This window comes from Crocuta crocuta, unplaced genomic scaffold (assembly GCF_008692635.1).
Source record: "Crocuta crocuta isolate KB4526 unplaced genomic scaffold, BGI_CrCroc_1.0 scaffold83, whole genome shotgun sequence".
NCBI classification, from domain to species: Eukaryota; Metazoa; Chordata; class Mammalia; order Carnivora; family Hyaenidae; genus Crocuta; species Crocuta crocuta.
Genome location: NW_027529638.1, coordinates 4285996 through 4308757, shown reverse-complemented (window position 1 = coordinate 4308757; position 22762 = coordinate 4285996). Strand labels below are relative to the sequence as shown.

Here is a 22762-nt window from a genome sequence, read left to right as displayed (position 1 = left end):
CAAGTTACCAGAAGCCAGAGGAGCCATGGCTCGCCTTTTCACTTCTACAGCTATTTTCTAGCAGGAGTGAACCCTCTGTTTCTTTAAACAAGGCATTACAAGGGAGCCCAGCATGAAAAACAGGAGAACATATCAAAGCAGAGCTTCTCAGGTTAAAGCCAGAGTTGCAGAGGAGGGCAGGGACCTCCACAGGGCCCTGGGGGCCTCTGCAGTACATTCCGGGTTCCTCAGGGGCCGTCAAAGCCCAGGTCATACTCACTGCTCCAGAACTAGCAAGAGACTTGAGAAAAATGCAGAGTGATGTATTTGAAAGTAAAGATGGTTTACCCAGTTATCACAGAAGTCTTTTCATATCTTGTCAACTGTGCAGATTGCTCTTTTTCTTCCATGTAATAAACTTGCAAATATACAAGTGGTTTGCAGTATCCCTTGGGATGTCTTTATGTCACTCATGATCAGGATAACCTCACTGTTGTTAACAGAAGTGATTTAAACAAAAGAAACCAGAGTTTTGAACAGTCATGGATTCTCCCATGAGAACAGTCGATTCTCCAGAAGCCAGCCATGAGGCCAAGATTTGAATGCAGAATTGTTTTGTTTTGTTTTGTTTTGTTTTAATGGGAGCATTCATAGAAGAGAGAACCTTATAGCTGCGTGGAGTCACCAGCAGAGAAAATGAGAAGCATGTATAGAGATGGCCGGCAAGATCTTAAGGGGCAGCTTCAGCTTAATCTTATGGGGAACTCTGGAGAGTAGCAGCTCAGAATCTGACCCCAATGGGACACAAAGCATATCTCCACACCTATGAGACAGTGGCTAAGGGGGAGGTTGTGGGACAGGGGAGCTGTGAACCCCTAGGTACTTCCAGGCAGAGTCCAAGAATGTCAGAGCCATCTTTCAAAGAAAGAGTAGCAATTATGGGTCCTTGAAAGAAAAGCACTGAGAGCCTGTGCTCTCTCTCGCTCTCGCTCTCGCTCTTCTCTCATAGGAGGGATCCAAGATCAACTTAGGAGAGCCCAACAGTGCCTTCTATCAGTGGAAAGCTCTCTTTAGAATGGCATAGAGTAGAATGGCCTAGGTAAAGATTAGATTAGAAAATTAACGTCTGCTTTCAATTATCATTGATGATAATTAATAGTAATTATCATACTTTGTAGCAGTATGAATTTTGCTACCTTCCCCCTTGGACTTCTAGCCAGATCATACCACTGTACACATAGGGCCAGATTTTGAGAAAATCCAAGTCAAGAGAGTGTATCAGGTCAGATATATCCAGGCATGGCCCTGACTGAATGTGGTGTCTGTATTTGAAAACAAAATGCATGTTTTAAAACTTCACCATTTCAGATGGACTCAATTCTATTTATCACTACCATAGTATAAATGCCAAGAGGCTTTTGCCATTTCAAAATTTGTATCACCACAAATAGCTGATCTTATCTACATCCTCAAATGTTTATTTCAGGATTGTTGTTGGTTTTTAAATGTTTCCCCCTTTAAAACATGGTCTCTCTTCTAAGGATTAGATGAGCATTATTTTAGAGTCCCTCTGTTGGATGTAATTTAGAGCTGTACGAAGTCAAGCCCAATGGCAGATTTAGAGATTAATTTCCAGACCCCTTATGATGCTGGAGATACTCCTTCAGACTTTGAAAATAGCAACAGTATTGACTGTCTACCACTAAAGATTAGTTGTATCCATATCCACACAGCCGCGCAAAAGAAAAGTTTAAGTGTGGCAAATATCAGTGTTGTTTTTGCTTTATGGAAAAACCTTTGCATAGAAGAAAAAAGCAGCAGCAACAGCAATTTATAGAACAAGAAATAGATTATCCACCATAAGGACAATTTATACAGATATATCTCCCTCCTTTCATTCTGTAAGGATAATATTGCTTTTACTAAATTGATGTGATATGCATGGAAAAAGTAGTCCAGTAGTTTTGAACAGTCATGTCTTAGGTCAGGTTCCCCAGAAGCAAACCATGAGTCAAAGATTTGTTGCTAGTGATATAGAAAAGGAGAGCTTTGAGTATGATATATACTCTATTTGGATTATATTGAAAGTTGATACGAAACGTTTTCTCCCCTAAGTATTTTGGCTTAAACGCATCTCCAAATATGTGTTTGCTACATTTTAAAGTAAGTGCATTTTTGGGGAAATTTAATCCATATGTTTCAGCAAGGTTACATGTAAATCATCCAAATGTTGGTTTATTAGAGCTACATGATGTCGAAGATGCCTTTTGAGCTTTTTTAAGTCTTTATATTCTTTTGTGAAAAGCAGCAAGTTGCCAAGAGTAAACAAATCAAATAGCAAAAGGTTTGAGTTCAGTTTGAAACGCTTAGCCCATTATTTTTGATTGGGTTCTGAACTTGGCAGTGCATATTCCCTGTTCCTGCCTGCAGGGCAAAGCGAAAACAATTTGGACACTGTATTTCCCAGTTGGTTCATTGACATTTGAGAATAATGTAGCACAGACAGAATCAGCATGTTTGGCAGGTGAGTGATACTTCACTTGACCTCAGAAAGTTACTTCCTCCCTGATTGCTGAATTCATAGTATGGAGCCATGTCATATAAATTCTAAAACACAGGTTAGGACAGACAGCCATTGAGGGGTCCGTCCTGGGGACTTACCTATTTCTGTTGTGCGTCTTTAGGTGGAATGGTTGAAAAATGAAGACATAATTGATCCTGTTGAAGACCGGAATTTTTATATTACTATTGATCACAACCTCATCATAAAGCAGGCCCGCCTCTCAGATACTGCAAACTATACTTGTGTTGCCAAAAACATTGTTGCCAAGAGGAAAAGCACGACTGCAACTGTCATAGTCTATGGTGAGTGAGCTGTGGAGTCTCATTCTAGTTCATGTCAAACTACAGTTTCTCATTTTAACTTAAATTATCAAGCGAGAGGCCCCTTTTCTTTTTTCTTTTTTTGATATAATTCATTGTCAAGTTAGCTGACATACATTGTATACAGTGTGCTCTTGACTTTGAGAGCAGATTCCTGTGATTCATCGCTTACGTAGAACACCCAGTGCTCAGCCCAGCAAATGCCCTCCTCAGTGCCCATCACCCATTTTCAGTCACCACTGCCACCTTCCGGCTTCAGCAGTGAGGTTTAACTGCTTCCCTGACAGGCATAAAAAGACTAGAACTTGGGAATTCCTAGCTCTTGGTCAGTCAGCTTATGGGAAAGTGAAGGAAATCTACCTGAGTACCTGCATCACAGCCAGCAGATTCTCCCACCCTTCGAAGTGTGCCCCCTCGTCCGTACCCGGACCACCCAGATCAAGAGTGAGTTTGGAAATGAAGATGCTTATGTCAGCCTGCTGACGCGCAGTCAGCTTTGGACACTCAGTCAGGTAAACTGGAGCAGACCTGTTCCCCAGATACATCAGAACAATGTTGACTTCCTGGAACTCGCTTTTCACGCTCTGTGGGGGCTACTTAGAGTGAAGGTGAGCACTGCTATGCTGTGGCCCTACTCCTAACCACAGCAAGTTTCAACATAATGACTTCTTCGGGAAGCTTCCCTTCTGTTCTCTCGCCCTTTCTAGTCCAGCTCATATCCAATTGGACCTAATATTCTCTAGAAATACTCAACCGTTTTGCACCCAATTTTGCTGTAGCGTCTGATGCTTTTCTCCTTGCGGTATAGCACTCAGTTGTCTTCCAGTCATTTTATGGGCAGTTTCATCTCCCCAGCTGTGCGTTAAGCTCCACTATAGACTGCGAGACTGCTCTGCGTATTAATGTATTTCTCACAGTGTTGGACAGACAGTAGGTCCTCACAGTCTTGGTGATTTATTGTGTCAGAGGAAACTGAACAACCCTGGGAAGCATTTTGAGGGTATACGCCCTCTTAAATGAGACGCCTGTGTCGTCACCACTACTTAGAACTTAAGGAGGCTTTTCATGGCTGTATCAGTGCAAAAGGACATTCCAGGGGCCTTTGTGTCTAGATGACTGCGAAGGAAGATCAGCCATTTGCTGGTATCTGGCTCCTGGTACGTAGTGCAGATAGTGCCATTGGATGGATGTCCTCATGCTGTGGGGAGGTATGAGAAACGGAAACCACGTGAGTTCCAGAGGCTGAATATTGTGACGCTTTAAATCTCTCTTTTTCATTCCAAGACAGATACATACAATTTTTTAATCCTCTGAATACTCTGAGGTTTAATTTCCTCATCAAGATAATGGCTATGTTAAATTGTAAGTAGTTGCCTCTCTTCAGTCACAGTGAAATGATTCCTACTTTTTGTCTTTTTCTAAACTGACTGAACAACTTGATTAACAGCATTTGAAGCACAAAAGAGAATGGCACACATCCCAGCATGTAGGAATCATGGATTAACTAATAAAAGATGGACTATCTATGTACTGTATAGATGTTTAACATACATGCCAATCTTTTCGCCTGTATGTAGCAGGCTTTCAGTATCTATAAATGCAAGCTAACGTTTTCAGACAGAATCAAACCAAAGGAATGTAGGCATTTTGAGTTCAAAAAACACCATTGGACCTTTGGGGTCAAGAGTCTTGTGCTCTAGGACTGGTTCTAGTAACTGACCTTCAGTTGGTCACTTGACCAGGATGCTAAGAACCCTCATGTCTTTCTCTGTAAAATGAGAGAATAAGTCTAGGGCTTTTACATTCCTTTTTTTTCCTAGAAGCTTATGATTATTCATTTCTCACTAAAATCCTATCAGAGCAGTATATGGATGCTATAACCCCAAATATTGGCTCGCCAGTATGCCAGTAATCAGTTTAAACCGACATTTCCATGACATTGGGTTTTGTAAAGCTGAGCAAGTTAAGTTGCTTTTTGGAACACTAACTGAAACACAGCCTGTCAACCATCCGTTTGTCCTTTCCATGGCCTCAGAAAGTAAGTCGTCCAAGGCTCATAGATTAGGCTTGCCAGAAGTTTATACCAAAACATATACATCTAATGAGTATTTCATTTTTGAGTCTGTTGTACTTATATAAATATTTAAAAATTTATATTTATTTTTGTTAGTATCATTTTTAGATTGCAAATATATATCTGTTATAGGAAATTTAGGAAACACAGAAAAGGTCAAAGAAGAAAATGCCAATAATCCTGTCACCTTGTCATCCAGAAATAGCTTTCAAAAAGATTGATACATATACTACTGGTATTTTCATGCCTAGATAAGATTTTTAAAGTAAGGGATATTATATATATTTTTACTTAAAACATGATGTTCAAGGATTTGTGTATTATTAAATAGATTTCTATGGCACCATTTTTAATGGTTGCCTAGGTGTCAATTGCATGAACATACATTTACTTTTACATTTTCCTGTCGTTGAACACTATAGTTGTTTACAATTATTTATCTTTATAGAGAAAGTAACTCTGCAATGAAAACTTCTTTTGTCTGTGTCTGTATGTATAACATATTCATAATTTTTCCCATTGCATTGCATAGATTTCTAGAAGAGGAGATGTCTGGCATGTGATGTATACAAATAAGGTGTGTGCTATCTGAGTGTCCAGCTGATCTTTATGATCAGGAGGCAGACACTTATACTAGTTATGTCAGGTTTTAACGACCAGCAAATGATTTTTGATAGAAAATGCTTAATTACAATAATTTAATCTAGAAGTCCTAAAATATATTAGAATGTTTTCTAGAAGGAGATCTCCGGCAGTAACTAGTGAACAGAGTGATAGAATGTAGGTTTTATAACCACACCTACACTGAACTCTCCATCAAACACCATAATTGGCTTTTACACACAGAATAGATGTCCATTTCAATTACATAAACTAATTGCCAATCCAGTCAAATAGCTACTCAATTAGTTTAAAACCTAGCAATATAAGACTTTATTTTTTAACCAGATTCACTGCGTTAGTTAATGAAACTGACCAAAAGTTCTGAAAAGGTTGTAAGGTTTACATGTGCTGAAGAAAAATAATCATCTGCTATTAAGAAAGAGATGCATGATTTTTTTCAGTTCTCATGCTTCAGATCCACCTGCAGCCTTGGCATAAGGATGTAAACATTTATTATTGAGATAAGCTGTCAAAAATAATTTTTAAAGCTTGACTAGGTAAGGGGAATGTATTTTTTAAGTAGCCAAGAAAAATAGAACATGGTTCTATTTACTCTTCTGAGTCGGTGAGTACATTTTGGTAATTCATTTTATTTATCTCTATGCTTAGATTCTTCAGCGTTGCAGTAAAACTGAGTGAAATGATGCCGAACGTCTCTTCTAGCTTTGAAATTTTAGATTTTTTTATGGTCACTTAGCAGATGAGTTTTTGTCTATGTATTGTGCACGGTTTCTGTGTCTGTGCATATGAACAAACATGTAATTCAATTTTATATTTACCTTCTTCCAGTAAATGGTGGCTGGTCCACCTGGACAGAGTGGTCTGTGTGTAACAGCCGCTGTGGACGAGGGTATCAGAAACGCACAAGGACCTGTACCAACCCAGCACCACTCAATGGTGGTGCCTTCTGTGAAGGGCAGAGTGTGCAGAAAATTGCCTGTACCACCTTATGCCCAGGTAAGTAAGACAGTGTTCACATTCCAAACGTATCCTCCCATTCTAGGATGGCTTTAGGAGATACAAACAAAGCCCTATTGACCTGAATATGTGATAAACCTTATTTATATCCATCATACCGTTCAATGCTTACACTGCTGAGAAATCAAGCATTTGCCCCCAAACAGCACTTAACTTTATTAGCCAAACATCCAAAATAGGATAAAACAGGAGATTAAACACTTATGGACATAATCCCTCTCTCTTACTCGATGAAACTGCTGGAGCCTAGATTTTAGGTTCTATAATTCAAGGGATTTGAACAGCATTGAAAGCCACACATTTTAGGAATAACAACTCTTGATCTTCAGACAGCCATGAAAATTATTGGAATTAAAATTTAGAATATGTTTTAGGCTGAAATATTTGATATTTGGTGGCAGGTTCTGGGCAAGGGAAAATAAAACATTTGGAAAGAATTAAAAGGAAGACAGCACTTTGTGACACATGGGCTAATGGGTTTTGAAAATAAAAGATAGCGAGCTCTTTATTATCTGCAAATTTCTGTGAGTTATTTGCAGTGGTACCTATAGAAAGATTGCATCCCTCTGCTTCTGACCACCTTTTGATGCTGTCTCATATTGTCACCAGCTCTTATCCTTAGGCAAATTGAAGTTAATATTGCCAGAATCAAAACCAAAATCAACTAAAAATGTTTAATTACATAATATACTGAAAACTTAAGCTAAAATTATTTTGAAATAATCCATAAATTTAGTGCATTCCTTAGGGTAGCTGTTATTTGCCAATTTCATTTTTTATTTTATTTAATTTCATTATTTTTTGTGTGCCTTCATGATTTAGAAACGATCTCCTTACTTCCCTTATCTTGCCTACCTTTTGTCATGTTCATCCCTTAAAGAAACTTTCTCAGAGATGGGTTGTAGAAATGAACTGGAGAGAAAAATATAATCTATATTTTATACTCCCAAGTGTCCACTGTCAAATATCGAAACAATATCCCACACTGAATCTTTTGAGAGATTTTATTTATGTAACAAATCTTGACACTTAGCTAGGTTTAAAATTTCAATATTTTGCCTTGTACTCTCTTATATTTTATCTAAATGTTGACTTCCACAATTCAAAATGCATTGAGTATGTTGAACTGAGATAGAAGTGTGCCTGTGTGTGCCTGTGTGGAATCTTTGGGCTGGTCTAGGTCAAAGCATATGTCTTTTCTCCAAATAGCTGGGAGTTGCTTATACAGCCAACTCTGTGTGATTGTGATATTGATGCTTTTTTCATTTTTTTCCGTATGGGCATGTTTATGTCTCCATACACATAATATATAATATATTTACACAATAATTTGAATATGAAATCATATAGATTTTCCAAACTGTGTAGACTCTTAAAATTGATATAATTTCTATGAATATATAGGTGTAAGATGTTATGTATATTAAATGTTCAATAAATGATGTTTGGCATTGTTTTATATTGAATTCTAGGTAATCATAATTACTTTGTATTTCAGGAAAATTTTTTATTTAAGTACAATATTCTTACCCTATTTATGCAAGAAATTCTTAAGAATATATTTAAAGTGTGACTTTAGTGAGATCTACTATATATTTTTTCAACTTAGGATTTAAGTTGTGTATTTTTATTTTTTATTTTTTATTTTTTTTAATTTTTAATGTTTTATTTATTTCTAGGAGAGAAAGAGAGAGACAGCGTGAGCAGGGGAGGGTCAGAGAGAGAGAGAGTCACAGACTGAAGCAGGCTTCAGGCTCTGAGCTGGCAGTCAGCACAGAGCCCAACGCGGGGCTCGAACCCACGAACCGCGAGATCATGACCTAAGCGAAAGTCGGACGCTTAACCGACTAAGCCACCCAGGCGCCCCTAAGTTGTGTATTTTTAAAACAGAGATAGAGGGGCACCTGGGTGGCTCAGTTAGTTAAGCGGCTGACTTCAGCTCAGGTCATGATCTCATGGTTCATGAGTTTGAGCCCCACATCAGGCTCTGTGCTAACAGTGCAGAGCCTGGAGCCTACTTCAGATTCTGTGTCCCCTTCTCTCTCTGCCCTTCCCCTGCTCACGCTCTGTCTCTCAAAAATAAATAAACATTAAAAAAAGAAAACATATAGCTTAGTATCATTGAAATTACTGACAAGTCAGACACAAAAATTAGAAAGAAAGTTAGTCAATTCTAAATGACTGAGCCACAGCAAAAAGTTAGGAATCTGTACAAATATTATTTGTAAAATAAAAATAGAAATAATGGAATGGAATCATCAAATAATAAGTGGAGAATAATATAGTCATTTCAGCAAAGCATTGCAGAACAGAGTCAAGTTGCCTGGATGAAAAAATAAAACAAAAAGTATTTAAAGCATGTATAGAGAATAGATGGATGGATGGATGCATGGATAGATAGATAGACAGATATGGATGGATGGATGGATGGATGGATGGATGGATGGATGGATGGATGGATGGGTTGGTTTTGGGGTGGATATATAGATTTCTTCCCCATTGTACCAACCTCTTCTCCATATTCTTACACAGGTTTACTTGTACAGATCACATGACACTATGTGCAAAGAAATCTTGGATTCAAAAAGACATCCCCTAATTTTCAATACAAAATCCGAAAGCTTCCCTTTTAATATTAAAAAAGGCACTATCACGATCTACCTTTATGTACCTCCTGGTCCTCACCAGCTCCTGGTGACAACTTTGCTTTCTGTGTGTCCCTTTAAGCATTCCTTGGCTTGATCAGTAAGGAAACAGTCACACACCCAAGAAAGAAAATTTCTCAGAACCCTGACAACGTACAACATACGTAGAGCATGCTCAGCTCCCAGAAGATGACATTAATGCAGTAATCTTTGATGGGGCATTTTCTTCAATTTTCTACTTTGCTGTTTTGGTTATATAATCATATATATATATAACATAAATATGTGAATACATATATATATGTTATATATATATATTTACTTGAGCTGTACTCCCTTCTCCCCTCAAGCAGCTGCTTCTCCCTCTGACCTTATGCTGGTTTTTGTGTGTGTGTGTGGCAGTGGATGGCAGGTGGACTTCATGGAGCAAGTGGTCTACTTGTGGGACCGAGTGCACACACTGGCGCAGGAGGGAGTGCACGGCACCAGCCCCCAAGAATGGAGGCAAGGACTGTGATGGCCTCGTCTTGCAATCCAAGAACTGCACTGATGGGCTGTGCATGCAGAGTAAGTCTACTTGAGCAAACAGTGGTTGGGAGGCCTGAGATTTAAACATGTGAATTTCTTGGAGGGAAATATTAGAAATTAAGAATTCTGAACAACACAAATAATGCAGTAATTACCACTGTAGTAGCTCTGTCTCAGAATTGAAAGAACTAATCTCCAAAGAACTTAAATGGATAATAATTGTCCAGTTAACAAAGGACGTACACAGTATTGTTTTCCCATGAGCAAAGAGTGAGCTAGTCATTTCCATGGGGAAACTATCATTCTTTGACCTGGGAGCCATTAGTCAGCTTTATTAGAATGCATAAAAGTGCACCCTATGTACCTCGTAGCAGAATCACATGGCTTCAAAAAAGTAAGATATTTATGTTAATTCATGGCCATTACTGAACCAATGTCCAGGATGTAAAATATATATAAAGGACAGGAAGTGGTCCTGCAGTTTACCAATTTACAACACATGCTTAGTGGGAACATCTCCACAGGTCCTTAAAAATTCGAGGTTTGTGTTAATGTTTGTTTAAAGCAAATAATGTTAATAAAACAAAAAATGTTTAAATCAGTGGGGAAGATTAGCTCAGGAATATAATGGATACTGTAGGCGAAATATCCCCCACTTTTCATGGTTTTGTTTCTTAGATTTCCTTAACGAGTTGATAGTTTCATTTTCATATTTGTACACTCTTACCCCTTTAATGGTGGAGCCCTTAGATGTACAAAGTTTACCATCTTCCATGACCATGAAATAAGGTATTAATAATTGTCACGCCTCTACCGATGAATGGATCAAACAATGTGCTATCCTTGGATCTTCACTAATAGCAGCCAGATGTTGACATTTCTTATAACATATTACAAATTGCTTGCAGAATACAGGCAACCCAAATATATTTGTGTAGAAGTATTTGTGTTTGTCGTTTAAGAATAGAATATTTCCCTTTTGCCACATTTATGACATTCTTTTTACCTTCCAGCTTCTATACACACAAGGACCTTTAAAAAGAAACCTTACTTAAAATACAAATAAGTAATTACGTTGCTGATAGAATTTTTACAGAATAAAAATCCAAAAGGCTTCTTGTTTTTCTGCCCACAGTATGTTGTATTCTTTGAGGACTGGCTGCTGCTGGGTGTAAAGCACAGCTTCTGATTATGATTTGCAGGCTGCTACAGTGCATCTCACCAAGTTTGTATTAGAAATACAAGAATGAAAAGAATATAGCTGTTTTTATATCCATTTATCCAGAGATAGAGGGTTTGTTCCTCCAGGCGTGGCTTTGAGTTGAGGATTAAAATAAAAACATAGCACACACCACGTCATTCTTTTTAAAATATTTTTATAATTTAATATCCTTCCTTTAGTGGTTAACAAATTGATTCATGTGATCAGAAAGTGGCAATATTTGAACTCTCTTTCTCTCCTTGTGTGTCTTTCTCTCTCATCTCTCTTCTTTTCTCCCTCTCTCAATTCTCTATTCCCACTTTGGGTAACTTAACACCTACTGCTTTCATTGTGCATATTTTTGAGTTCCTAAAGCATCCTACTTAAGAAGAAATACAATGCTGCAAGATGGAACTTTGGGCCTTTAGTTGGTCACACAAAATGACACGGACTAAATTATGACATTTGTCAAATACAAACATGAAATATTCAAATTAAGGCTTTCACAACATAATATCCCTTTAGCATCTAGCTTGTTTCCTATGGCATTTGTAGAACTTTTTTTTTTTAAATGATTGGACTTCTTTCAGTACTGATGGCAATGAAGTGATTGTGTGAATCAGGAACGGGAAGAAGGCTACAAGAGGAGGTTTTGTTGTTTGGTTGTGTTTGTTTATTTTTTTTTATCAGATCTCTTGTTAGATCTGAGTGTTTGGATTAAAATCAGTCAGATGAAAAGCTATCTATTTCCTCTTACAATTCTTATTTGCTATAGTAACCACCCCTACTAAGTCAATAAACTCTTTCATCCGCCCTCCTATATCTACTCTAGTGCAACAGAAAACTGTAGTCTGTACTATTGATTTCCTCAGTGATAAAAACCAGAGATAGTGCTACACTGTGTAATTATAGTATTTTAGAGTGAAAGTTATAGTTTCTACGTACCAGTTAAGCTGGGTGTTTCTGGCATAATAATGCACCAAAATCTTGCAAAGAAATAATACTGCTCTTGACCCTCATTTTGGAAAAGAAAGGTTTTCTAGTAGTGAAAGTACCAAGATTGCAAGAGGGACAAGGTCTATAGTAAGAAATAGGATGGGGCACCCGGGAGGCTCAGATGGTTAAGCATCCAATTCTTGATTTTGACTCACATGATGATCTCCTGGTTTGTGAGATTGAGCCCCACATGGGGCTCCATGCTGACAGTGCAGAGCCTGCTTGGAATTCTCTTTTTCCCTCTCTCTTTCTGCCCCTCCCCAGCTCGTACATGCACACTTTCTCTCTCTCTCAAAATAAATAAACTTAAAAAAAAAGAAATAGTATAGAAGTAGAAAAGTTAGCCAGAAAGCTGCACTTGACCATTAGGAGTTATTATTTTATGTTTATTTACTTTAGGAGAATTAATGTCTTCGATGCATTCATTAATAGCCTTTCAACAATATTACAATATTATCTCAAAATAAAACTAGTTACTACTGAAACAAGTATACAACCTCTGAAATTGTATTTGTATTTGAAGTTGTAAACAAATGATTCTGATATATATGTAGATATATATGAGTGTAGATGGGAGTATATAATAGAGGTCAGTAGAATTCAGGAACCTAAATAATACAGGGTAGTATATTTTAAAAGCCAAACTGAGGGGCGCCTGGGTGGCTCAGTCGGTTGAGCATCTGTCTTCGGCTTAGGTCATGATTACACGGTTTGTGAGTTCGAGCCCCGCATCGAGTTCTGTGCTGACAGCTTGGAGCCTGGAGCCTGTTTCAGATTCTGTCTCTCCCTCTCTCTGCCCCTCCCCCACTCAGTCTTTGTGTCTCTCTGTCTCAAAAATAAATAAACAACAACAACAACAAAATAATAAAATAAAAGCCAAATTGATACTTAAGAACAATACAATGTGAAATATATAGAATATATTACTCTCAATGCTTATTCAGTAATGTGTTGAGAACACTCATATTCAGTCACATTTCATCCTTAATCACCTCCCTCAATACAAATTCCTTTGACTCAAAATATGTAGAAATATTAAATAAAATATTAAAACTTAAAAGGCATACATATACACACACATATGGAGTGTGTGTATATTTGTGTCTGAGAAAGAATGGGTCAAGTTCAAAAGAAAGATAGAGAAATCCTCAAATCTTCAAAATAAAGTAGGAACTCAAATCAAGAGAGGGAACTGCATGAGTGGATACCAGAATAACCCAGAAGGGCATCGGACATGGATGTAGTTCCTAAGGACTGGGAGTTAGAGTCTTAGTTTTGGCACGGAGGCAGAGGCCCTGGGTCTGCAAAAGCCTGAGGCCAAGAATCGAAAGCTAGAGCCCTAAATAAAGCTGGGTCACATAAATGGCTGCTTCCACCATAAAAAATAACTAGAATTTTTTTACCCACCAGACCACGGAAGCCACAGGAAAATTCATGGCAGAGAAATTAAAAATTAAGACCTCACTTAAATAAAACCTATAATAAAACCACTATTCTACATCATATCTGCCATGGAGTCTAAGATATAGTACTAAAGAACTAAAAACCAGAAGATAAGTAAATAACATAATTGGTGAAATTTCTTGGGTACCAGCAGAAGCAAACAACAAGCCATTCTCTTGAGTTCTTTCCACAACCCACATGCATTGGCCTATGACCAAAGTAGCCCAGTCCTGAAAATGAGATTACGCAATACAGTTTCACAGCACCCAAGGGGAATAGTCTGTTGCAAGAGAGAGTGCGCAACAGAGTAAATAAGTAAGTTAGCATTCTCGTAACATGGACTCAAAGCTATCTGAATGAGACTATAAAGTAAATGAAAGGAAAAACACAAATTGTATTTTTAAAAAGAATATAAGCACAAAAGCAAGAATAGAATGTTGCAAAAAAGATTAGACAGATTTGGGAGGAAATTAAAGGGAATGCCTAGAAAGGTAAACATAATTGAAAGCTAAAACTCAGTGGGAGGTTAAAAGTCAGGTCCAAGGCAACTTTAGATAAAGCTAAAGGGAAAATTAGTAAATTGGAATGAAGATCTCACGAAACATTTCAGAATACAGGGAAGATAAAGTGAGTGATTTTATAAAAGGGAGGTAAAAACACATGTAAAATAGAATGAGAAAATCCAAATTTGCTCAAGAAAGCAAAATTAAAAATATTTTCAGACAATCAAGACAGAGAAGGCTTACTACTCACAAACTCTCACTGAGTAGACTACTAAAAATATAAAACAGAAATTGATTCTTTAAAAATAAGAGACAGACCAATTAAGGGACACAGAATAAAATGAAAATAAGATGGAACTAAGTTATAGACAATATTAACACAGTGTATGGGAAAGTGTGATCAAAGTTAAATGTTTCTAATTTCCATATAGTGTTCAGTTAAAAAAAAAAAAAGTAACACTACTTGCATTAAATTTTATTGATTCAAGTTTACTAGTTATAATATTATGACTGACAGGTAAAAGGTGAGTATATAAATTCAAAATAAGATTTTTAAGAGTAGAAATAAAATAAAGAAAAATATGGTAAATGAAAACACTAATTAAGTGGTATATACTGAGGATCATCATATATCAAGGGTACTAATGTAAATGAGTTAAATTTACCTGTTAAGGGGATACCCGGATGGCTCGTCGATTAAGTGTCCGACTTCAGCTCAGGTCATGATCTTGCAGTTTGTGAGTTTGAGTCCCATGTCGGGCTCTGTGCTGGCAGCGCAGAGCCAGGAGCCTGCTTTGGATTCTGTGTCTCCCTTTCTCTCTGCCCCTCCCCCACTTGCACAATCTCTCTCTCCCTCTCTCAAAAATAAACAAACAAACTAACAAACATTTAAAAAGAAGAAACAATTACCTGTTAAAGGAAGTTCAAAATTGTAGTAGAAAATCTGGTTTTATACTGGATTATACTTAAATTCATAAAGATATGAAAGATAAAAAGTAGAACTTAAAGGATAGTTCAAACTTTAGTTTAAAATGTTCAGTTAGGGGCACCTGAATGGCTCAGTCAATTAACATCTGGTTCAATTAATAGCTTTGACTATCTAATTGGGCCATTGTTAATTCAATTCCATCTCCCATTATGCCTAACTAACCCATATCAGAGATTGGTTTTGCTCGTAGTTTTAATTTAGTTTTTTGTTTTTCTTAGACTCTGTAGTTTTTAGAATGTTTAATTTTCTATTGAATAATTACAAGTTTTCTAAATTGTTTATCACATTCTCAGTTTTGTGTTTAAGACACTTTAGAAAATACAAGTTTCCCCACTGCAAAATGAAATTTTTAATCAAAAGTTTGAGAGTTCCTTATAAGATTATTGAGTATTTTAAAGGTGTAATACTGCTAAATGTTAACAAATGTGTGTGGAGTAGAGTCTCTTATATTTTATTAATAGGAATACAAATTTTATAATTATTTGGGGAAGCAATTTGACAATATGAGTTAAGAGCTTTCAAATTGTTTATGCCCTAGGGGCGCCTGGATGGTTTAGTCGGTTAAGTATCCAACTTCGGCTTAGGTCGTGATCTCACAGTTCATGGATTCGAGCCCCGCATTGGGCTCTGTGCTGACAGCTCAGAGCCTGGAGCCTGCTTCAGAATCCGTGTTTTCCTCTCTCTCCACTCCTCTCCTGTTCACACTCTGTCTCTCTCTATCAAAAATAAAATAAACATTTAAAAAAATATTCAAATTATTTATACCCTTTGGTCCAGTAATCCTACTTTAGTGAATAAATTTTAAGCAATTATCTGAATACTTAAGAAGATATATGCCAAATATATCAAATATATTACATATTCCATGTAATTTATTGTAAAAAAAATGCAAAACCTGAAAATTCAGTATTAGAGCACTTACATAACATGGAATATCATGCAGCCGCTAACATGTTTGTGATGGCTTAACATGGAAAAGCAGAATATGGATTTATAAATGCATGTAGTCATAACTACGTAAAAGTTAGCTTAAGACGAATAAAATGTATGCATTTATGTTTGGCCGGTGAGATTGCAGGTAATTTTTTTTCTCTTTCAATATGATTTTTATTCACCATGTGCTTTATACTTGGCTTTTCATTAGGTTTATAATTATAACTGACTTTAAAAAAAAATTAAAAAGGAGGTGTTGAAGATTGGCAAGAACAACTGCATGATCCTGGAAGCAGGAATGTTGGGATTTGAGATTGAGCAATATCAGTGACTAGTTCTGAAAAATTGGTCCTCTTGATTCAAATTAGATTCGATTCAAATTTGATTACCAAAAAAGTATTTGCATAAAACTCTAGTTGTATAAAACCCTGGGTGGCAAGAATTACTTACAGCCAGTAAATCAATTGCATATATAAAAGGATTTCAAAGACATGGGCATTTGGAACTGAGTTATAGATTTGCATTATTTCCCAGTTGCCTATTATATACATATCACTCTGTTCTTGCAAGCACACTTATTCTTAAACTGTTTGATGAATTGGATTCATTATATGCTGCTGTGTAATTTCATTTGCGAAACGAGGTCATGGTCTTTAAGCAATTTCAGAAGCCCCACTAAATTTTTTAGGCCATCCATACACATTAGTTGATACTGAAGTGTAATAAATATCATAGATATGTTACACTGGATATACGTTCATTGTCGTGAAAAAGTAGTTCCTATGCTGGGGGGCCTACATTCAGATTAAGAACTTCCAAATATTGTGTTATTTCACTGGAATGAATGATTAAGACATCAGAGTCAATTATCATTCCAGAAAGAAGTTGGACCTTTTCGGTTTATAAACAACATTGTTAATTAAAAATAGATAAAACTTTTAAAAAATGGAGGTCTTAGGTATGCTAAATGGTATGGATTGTATCAAACAAGAAAGGGTAGACTTGGTGGGTTTTTTTTACCTTTGAAAAAAACTAAACACACATGTTTGATATGAGATATTTAACAGATGTCACTATTTTTAGTTAGTAATACTATAGGATAGTGTATGCTCTTCAGAAGGCAATACTAGAAGGTCTGTTGTGCTGTCTGCACATATAGGTTTCTTCATATCACTTCTAAAATTATGTAAAAGCAGCCCCTGGTTCTACAATACAGTTTTGAAGTGGGATTTACATAAAATGGTTCCAGGCACAGAGAGAGAAAGAGATTGAGAGAACACTGAACACAGATACAGAAGAAGAAAAAAGCACTTGAAAATCTCCAAAAATGATATGCCAATAACAATATTTACTTTTAAGTTGAAATACAATTACTCTTAACTTATAATCTCTATAATAAATTGGTAGAACATCTACATTGTCATGGTTGGCATATAATGCTTTAATCCATGCTTACCTCTTTCTTTAGAAAACAGCAATCCAGGGGCACCTGGGTGAGTCAGTCGGTTGAGCGTCTGACTTGAACTCAGGTCAGAAACTCATTGTTTGTGGGTTCAAGCACCACATCCGGCTCTGCACTGACAGCACAGAGCCTGGCGTCTGCTTCAGATTCTGTGTCTACCTCTCTTTCTTTGCCCCTCCCATGATTGTGCTTGCGCTCTCTCTCGCATTCTTTCTCTCTGTCTCTCAAAAATAAATAAGTAAACATTAAGAAAGGAAGGAAGGAAGGGAGGGAGGGAGGGAGGGAGAGAGAAAGAGAAAGAAAGAAAGAAAGAAAGAAAGAAAGAAAGAAAGAAAGAAAGAAAGAAAGAAAGAAAGAAAGAAAGAAAGAAAGGAAGGAAGGAAGGAAGGAAGGAAGAAAGGAAGAAAGAGAAAGAAAGAAAGAAAGGGAATACAGCAATCTAAAACTATTTATGCAGCTTGGTCCAGAAGTAGTGTTGTATATTTGTAGTTATGAATATACTCAGATAATTACATGACAGGAGCTATTCCTATAAACTTTAGTTTTTAATCCCATGTGAAGATTGGAGTCCCACATAGGGATGTGTAACAGTTCAAATCTGAATTTAGAATTACTTCTTTCTGAAGAGGGTTTATGCCGCAGTAGACAAATTTAAAATAGCAATTTACAAATAAGAACTGCCTAGAATTGTGTCTGCATCAGTGAACTTCCTGACTTTGGGAAATTAAAATGTTACGCAGTCTGCAAATTTAGCACTTCCTACTCATTAAAAAATTTGCATGTCACACGGCTCTTCCATTAATTCTCACATACAGAGGAAGTGGCAGAACTCCGTGTAAATTGTGGTGTGGACACACTGCATACCAGGACCCCCAGAATCCTACATGCATTTAATGTGGGGAAATAATTTACCTTACAGATAGTCTCTTCTTGACTTTAGAATGATGTGTTTATAACCGCCACGGTAGGCATTTGAGAAGGTGCTAGTCAGTTTGCAGTGAGATTCTTGTCAACACAGCAGTTTGATAGGAAAGCATAATTGTGAGTGTCAGACAGTGAGTGCTTTTATCTACAGTTTGGAAGAAGTTGATGTCATAGCTGTGCTTGTATAACCTTTGGTACGAGTGGTGTCCCAGCTGAGGCAAGTAAATATTCTGTATGTGGACTGGCTGCCCAGCACAGTGCTCTGCTGTCTCCAGAATAATAAGTGTGGTTTGCTTTAGCATTTTTCCTTTCTGGTAAAACATTTCCTGTTTCTGAAAGCAGGGATGTGGTTAGAAAGTTCAGCCCGCAGAAACCTGCCGAACACCTGTGGGGCCCCAAACAAATCAGTGGGAAAGGACAAGTGCAAGGTCTTCAGCTTCTAGGATGGAAAGCAAACTCCAAGGGAATCCATAAGAGTGCACGTTTCACGACCACAGTAAAGCGTAGACTGTTCCAAGGTCACATGGGTGCAGGACCAGGGCTTTTGCTTAAGTTTTCCTTTTACCTAAAAATCCAGCAGATAGAGTGATATATACTACAGATCAGCCTCTTTGCTTCAAAACTCTTCCTCTTTCACTTTTTCTGTCAGAAATCTCCCCTAGCACAGATTACAGCGTCATCGCCTTTGAATTTGATAGTTTATTTTTCTTCAAGACCATTGATGAGGACGAGGTCTATTACGTTAAAACACTTAGGAAGCTGATCTGTGGGTTTGATTTTACTCAACTGTTGGGTGAAATTTCAGACGTTTCTTCATCTACTGTGAGTCACGAGATAAGATTTTTACATCCTGAGATGTTAATTCCCTGCTGTTCAGTTTCAGAAGGGTGTGGTTGTTACCATAGGAACAGGGTTGAGGGAGGGTGAGTTTCCTGAGGCACTGTCCGGTGAGGCTGGGGGAGGGAATTACTATGGCAATTTAGATAACTGACATCAGTGATAAGCAAATGTTCGTTTCAATTTTTGTTGTCATGCCCTAGGATTTATGTATTCATTTATTTGGAGTTCCTTAAGCCACTGTCAATAAATAAACCCTCAGAAGAGTGGTAAATTATAATAAATGACCGTGAGTGTCTTTGACAGACCTGACCTTTGACATCATTAGTGCAGTCCTGATGGGCTTACTAGATAAGAACCAACCTAAAAGGGAAAAAAACAAAATCTGGACATGTTTATTTTGAATGGCCCTTGAGATTTTTAATATGAACATTTGCATCAGAAGAAATGTGAGAAAAATCACGTATTTTGGCTGTGGGTAAAGCCACTGGCAAAAAGAAAGACCAAGCAGCCAGGTCAAGGAGAAGGAAGAATCCATGGGGAATAAAGATTTTTCCAATGCTAGGATCATAAAAATGAAGACAGATCTTATGAAATGGTTTGGTATACTTCAGACACATAAACATGTTAAAACTAACCAGAAACTTAATGATTTAAAAACATGTACTTTTATAGAACACACTTAATGCTATTAGAAACTACAGTTGGGTTGTATCATATTTATAACTTACCTAATAGCCTGCATATAAGATATTAATTAATCCTCTATCCTGTTTAATCCTCACAGTGTCATAAAATCTATTTATATGTATTAAGGTCACAGAACTAGATTCATACTGAAATACATTGAAAAAGTCTTGAGGGCAAGCTGGAACACCTTATAAAACTCCATCTATCTCCTTTTTGGCCAGAGATTTGATAGCAAATCTGAAGACAGAGTTTTAATTCCCAGACCTCTACATCTAGACTTTCCTTTCAGAGCATTCCTTAAATCTGGCTAAGGGGTTCTCAGACTTTGGAGGGCAGAAAAATTACTGTACCATTAAAAAAATCACTGTGTCATATGTATTTTAACTTTAAGAAATTTCAGAGTTAATTTTAATTTTAGTCAGTTTCCATCTAATGTACTGACTTTAGGCCCTGGCATAAATTGCTTCTGACTCCAATCTACTTGGTCTGCCGGCCAACCTAATGCAAAATGATTTGTTTCAATTTAATTAATTAAACTCAAAACATAAAAAATAACCTTACAAATCGTACTTTTGTTAATCCTCTAATAAGAACCTTACTTTGCAAAGGAAGAAATCGAGGCATAGAATTGAAACAGCCCACAGGTTAGCACAAGGGCCAAGTCCCCAAGTCTGGCTTAGGTTGTACTAAGCCTTTTTTTCATTTGGCCTCTTGGATGCTGCAAGTTAAGTAGTTGTCTGCTTTTGTTGCTTTAAAATATGATTTTCTTCTGATGTGTAGTGTCCCTGCAATTATTGGTGTTTATTCCTTTTTTCCTATTGGCATCGTTTTTGAAGGGAATGATGTTTCTCCTTTAAATATTCACTTTCTGAAACATTTTGTGCCAATTACAACGTGATTATAATACATTAACCACTCCATCATTCTAGCATTGCTCTCCAGTTACATCAGGGGTCGAAACTCCCAAGTTCAGTATACCTCTTGCTTGCCCCACTCTTGAAACAAAAGGTGCTGCCCAGAAGTCATTTCATTTAAGCATGAAAATCTCTTATTTTAGCTTTCTTATGAATATCAGTGATACTGTTTCCAGTGAAGAGGTGTTTAAATAATTAGCATTACCTCACTCAACAACTGAATTGCAAATTAAGGCATGAACATATCAAGCCCTTCTCTATTACATCCTTGTCCCTTCTCATTTGAATTTACTAACTAATGCCTAGATAGTACTTACACAGACTGTTGAGGCTATTGCTGGAGAAGTGGGATCTGCCTCTTTGCTTTGGTGGTTCACCAGACTTGTGATGTTAGGCAAGTCCTTTCACCACTTTATGCTCTGGCTCCTTAGTATGCAGATAGAAAAGGGTTAGGATAGGAAATTTTAATGAATGATCTATTTTAACTCCTGGGAGTTAAAAAGGGCATAGGCTTGATTTTGAAGAATTTAAACCTGTCCAATGATACTCAGAGGTCCTGACATTTCTCACACCAGCATATTTGCCTGATAATTTTTCTATTACAATAGTACTTATAAAAACATATATTATATTATCTTTCTTAAAAAAGCTAATCATAAATTCATCTTCATTTTGGCTCTTGTCTATTATCTGTATCATAGGAAAAGAAAATTTTTTAAAAGACTAGAAAAATCAAAGCTGTTGCTGTTGATTGGAGAAATGACCATTTATGTATAGTTTCTGGCTTTGTTTCTGAGATTCCCCAAATATAAACACACCAAATAGGCTATGTTCAGACATATTATTATACGACTACAAGGCATGTACTTAAGGATAACTTGATACTACTTACTACAGTATAAAAGCAAGGAAAGCTTTCTTTCCTTTTTAAGATACTTGGGGATGGGTTCTCCTCTTTTATAATAGTTAGACATCAGCTGAAAACTATGGGCAACCCCACCTCTAGTCTAGAGGATGAGCTTGTGAAAAATAGAAAAAGTCACTCCTTCCCCAAGTCACTTTACCACCATCAGATGGAAAAATCATTATATTAACAATCCATATCTACAGCCCATACACCTGTGAATGGGGCCACTGAGAGTCTTATATGCAAAACTTGCACACTGTCCATATAATTGATGTGTGGGTGGAAGCTAAATTTTAATCTCAACACTTCTGTTTACTTTAAAACATCACTTCTCACCTTTGGGGCTCAGTTTCCACATCTGAAAAAGGTTGGACTAGATAACCTCTTAAAATGATGTTTTGAGCAATTACAAGATGTTTCCTAGCATAAGGAGCATTTCACTAACTCTTCAAGACATCTTACTATCGGGACACCTGGGTGGTTCAGTAGGTTAAGAGTCCTCACTTCTGCTCAGGTCATGATCTCACAGTGTGTGGGTTTGAGCCCCACATTGGGCTCTGTGCTGACAGCTCAGCGCCTGGAGTCTGCTTCAGATTCTGGGTCTTCTTTCTCTTTGCCCCTCCCCATTCACACTCTGTCTGTCTCTCAAAAATAAATAAACATTAAAAAAAAATTTTAAATAGACATCCTACTCTGGTTCAGTTTACAAACTGTTTCCAACTTGCTTCAAGTTTCAAACTTCACTTAAAGTTTCTCTCCTTTAAGGGATTAGACTTCTTCTAATCCCTTTTCCCCCAGATCAGGAAAATCTCTCAATTGAAAAATATATGTTCTTTAAAATTACGTTTAAAAAAGGGGGTCATAGGTCATGAGCATTTCCCATGGCAGAAGCACCACTCTGGAGGTGGCTTCCCCAAAGTGCAGTTACTCAGGCTCCCACAGCCATTGGGGCAAGTCCTGCATCCTTCCCTGAGCCCTGAGTCTTTGCTCTTTCTTTCAGTCCAAGAGAGAAAGTTTTGGAAGTTGTTACCAATGGAGGTGCGTTTTATCCCTGATAGTTTGTCTTTAGACTGTTCCTCCCATTGCAGGACATGCAGTATCCTTGGCCCTCACTCACTAAATACCACAAACAACACCCTAATCATTATGACAACCAAAATATACCACCCCTGCCCCATTTCCAAACATTCCCCCCCCACCCCCCCACTTTAGAA

General features: G+C 37.2%; 1 protein-coding gene across 3 annotated transcripts in view; it reads left to right on the top strand.

The window, feature by feature from the left end:
* The window catches only part of UNC5C (unc-5 netrin receptor C), a 363130-nt gene that overhangs the window by 281534 nt on the left and 58834 nt on the right, over positions 1–22762 (top strand). For all 3 annotated transcript variants that reach the window (XM_077762331.1, XM_077762330.1, XM_077762329.1), the window contains exons 5-7: positions 2664–2844; positions 6389–6556; positions 9625–9789. In XM_077762331.1, coding sequence (XP_077618457.1) covers positions 2664–2844; positions 6389–6556; positions 9625–9789 — 514 coding nt within the window. The remainder of the gene's footprint in view (positions 1–2663; positions 2845–6388; positions 6557–9624; positions 9790–22762) is intronic.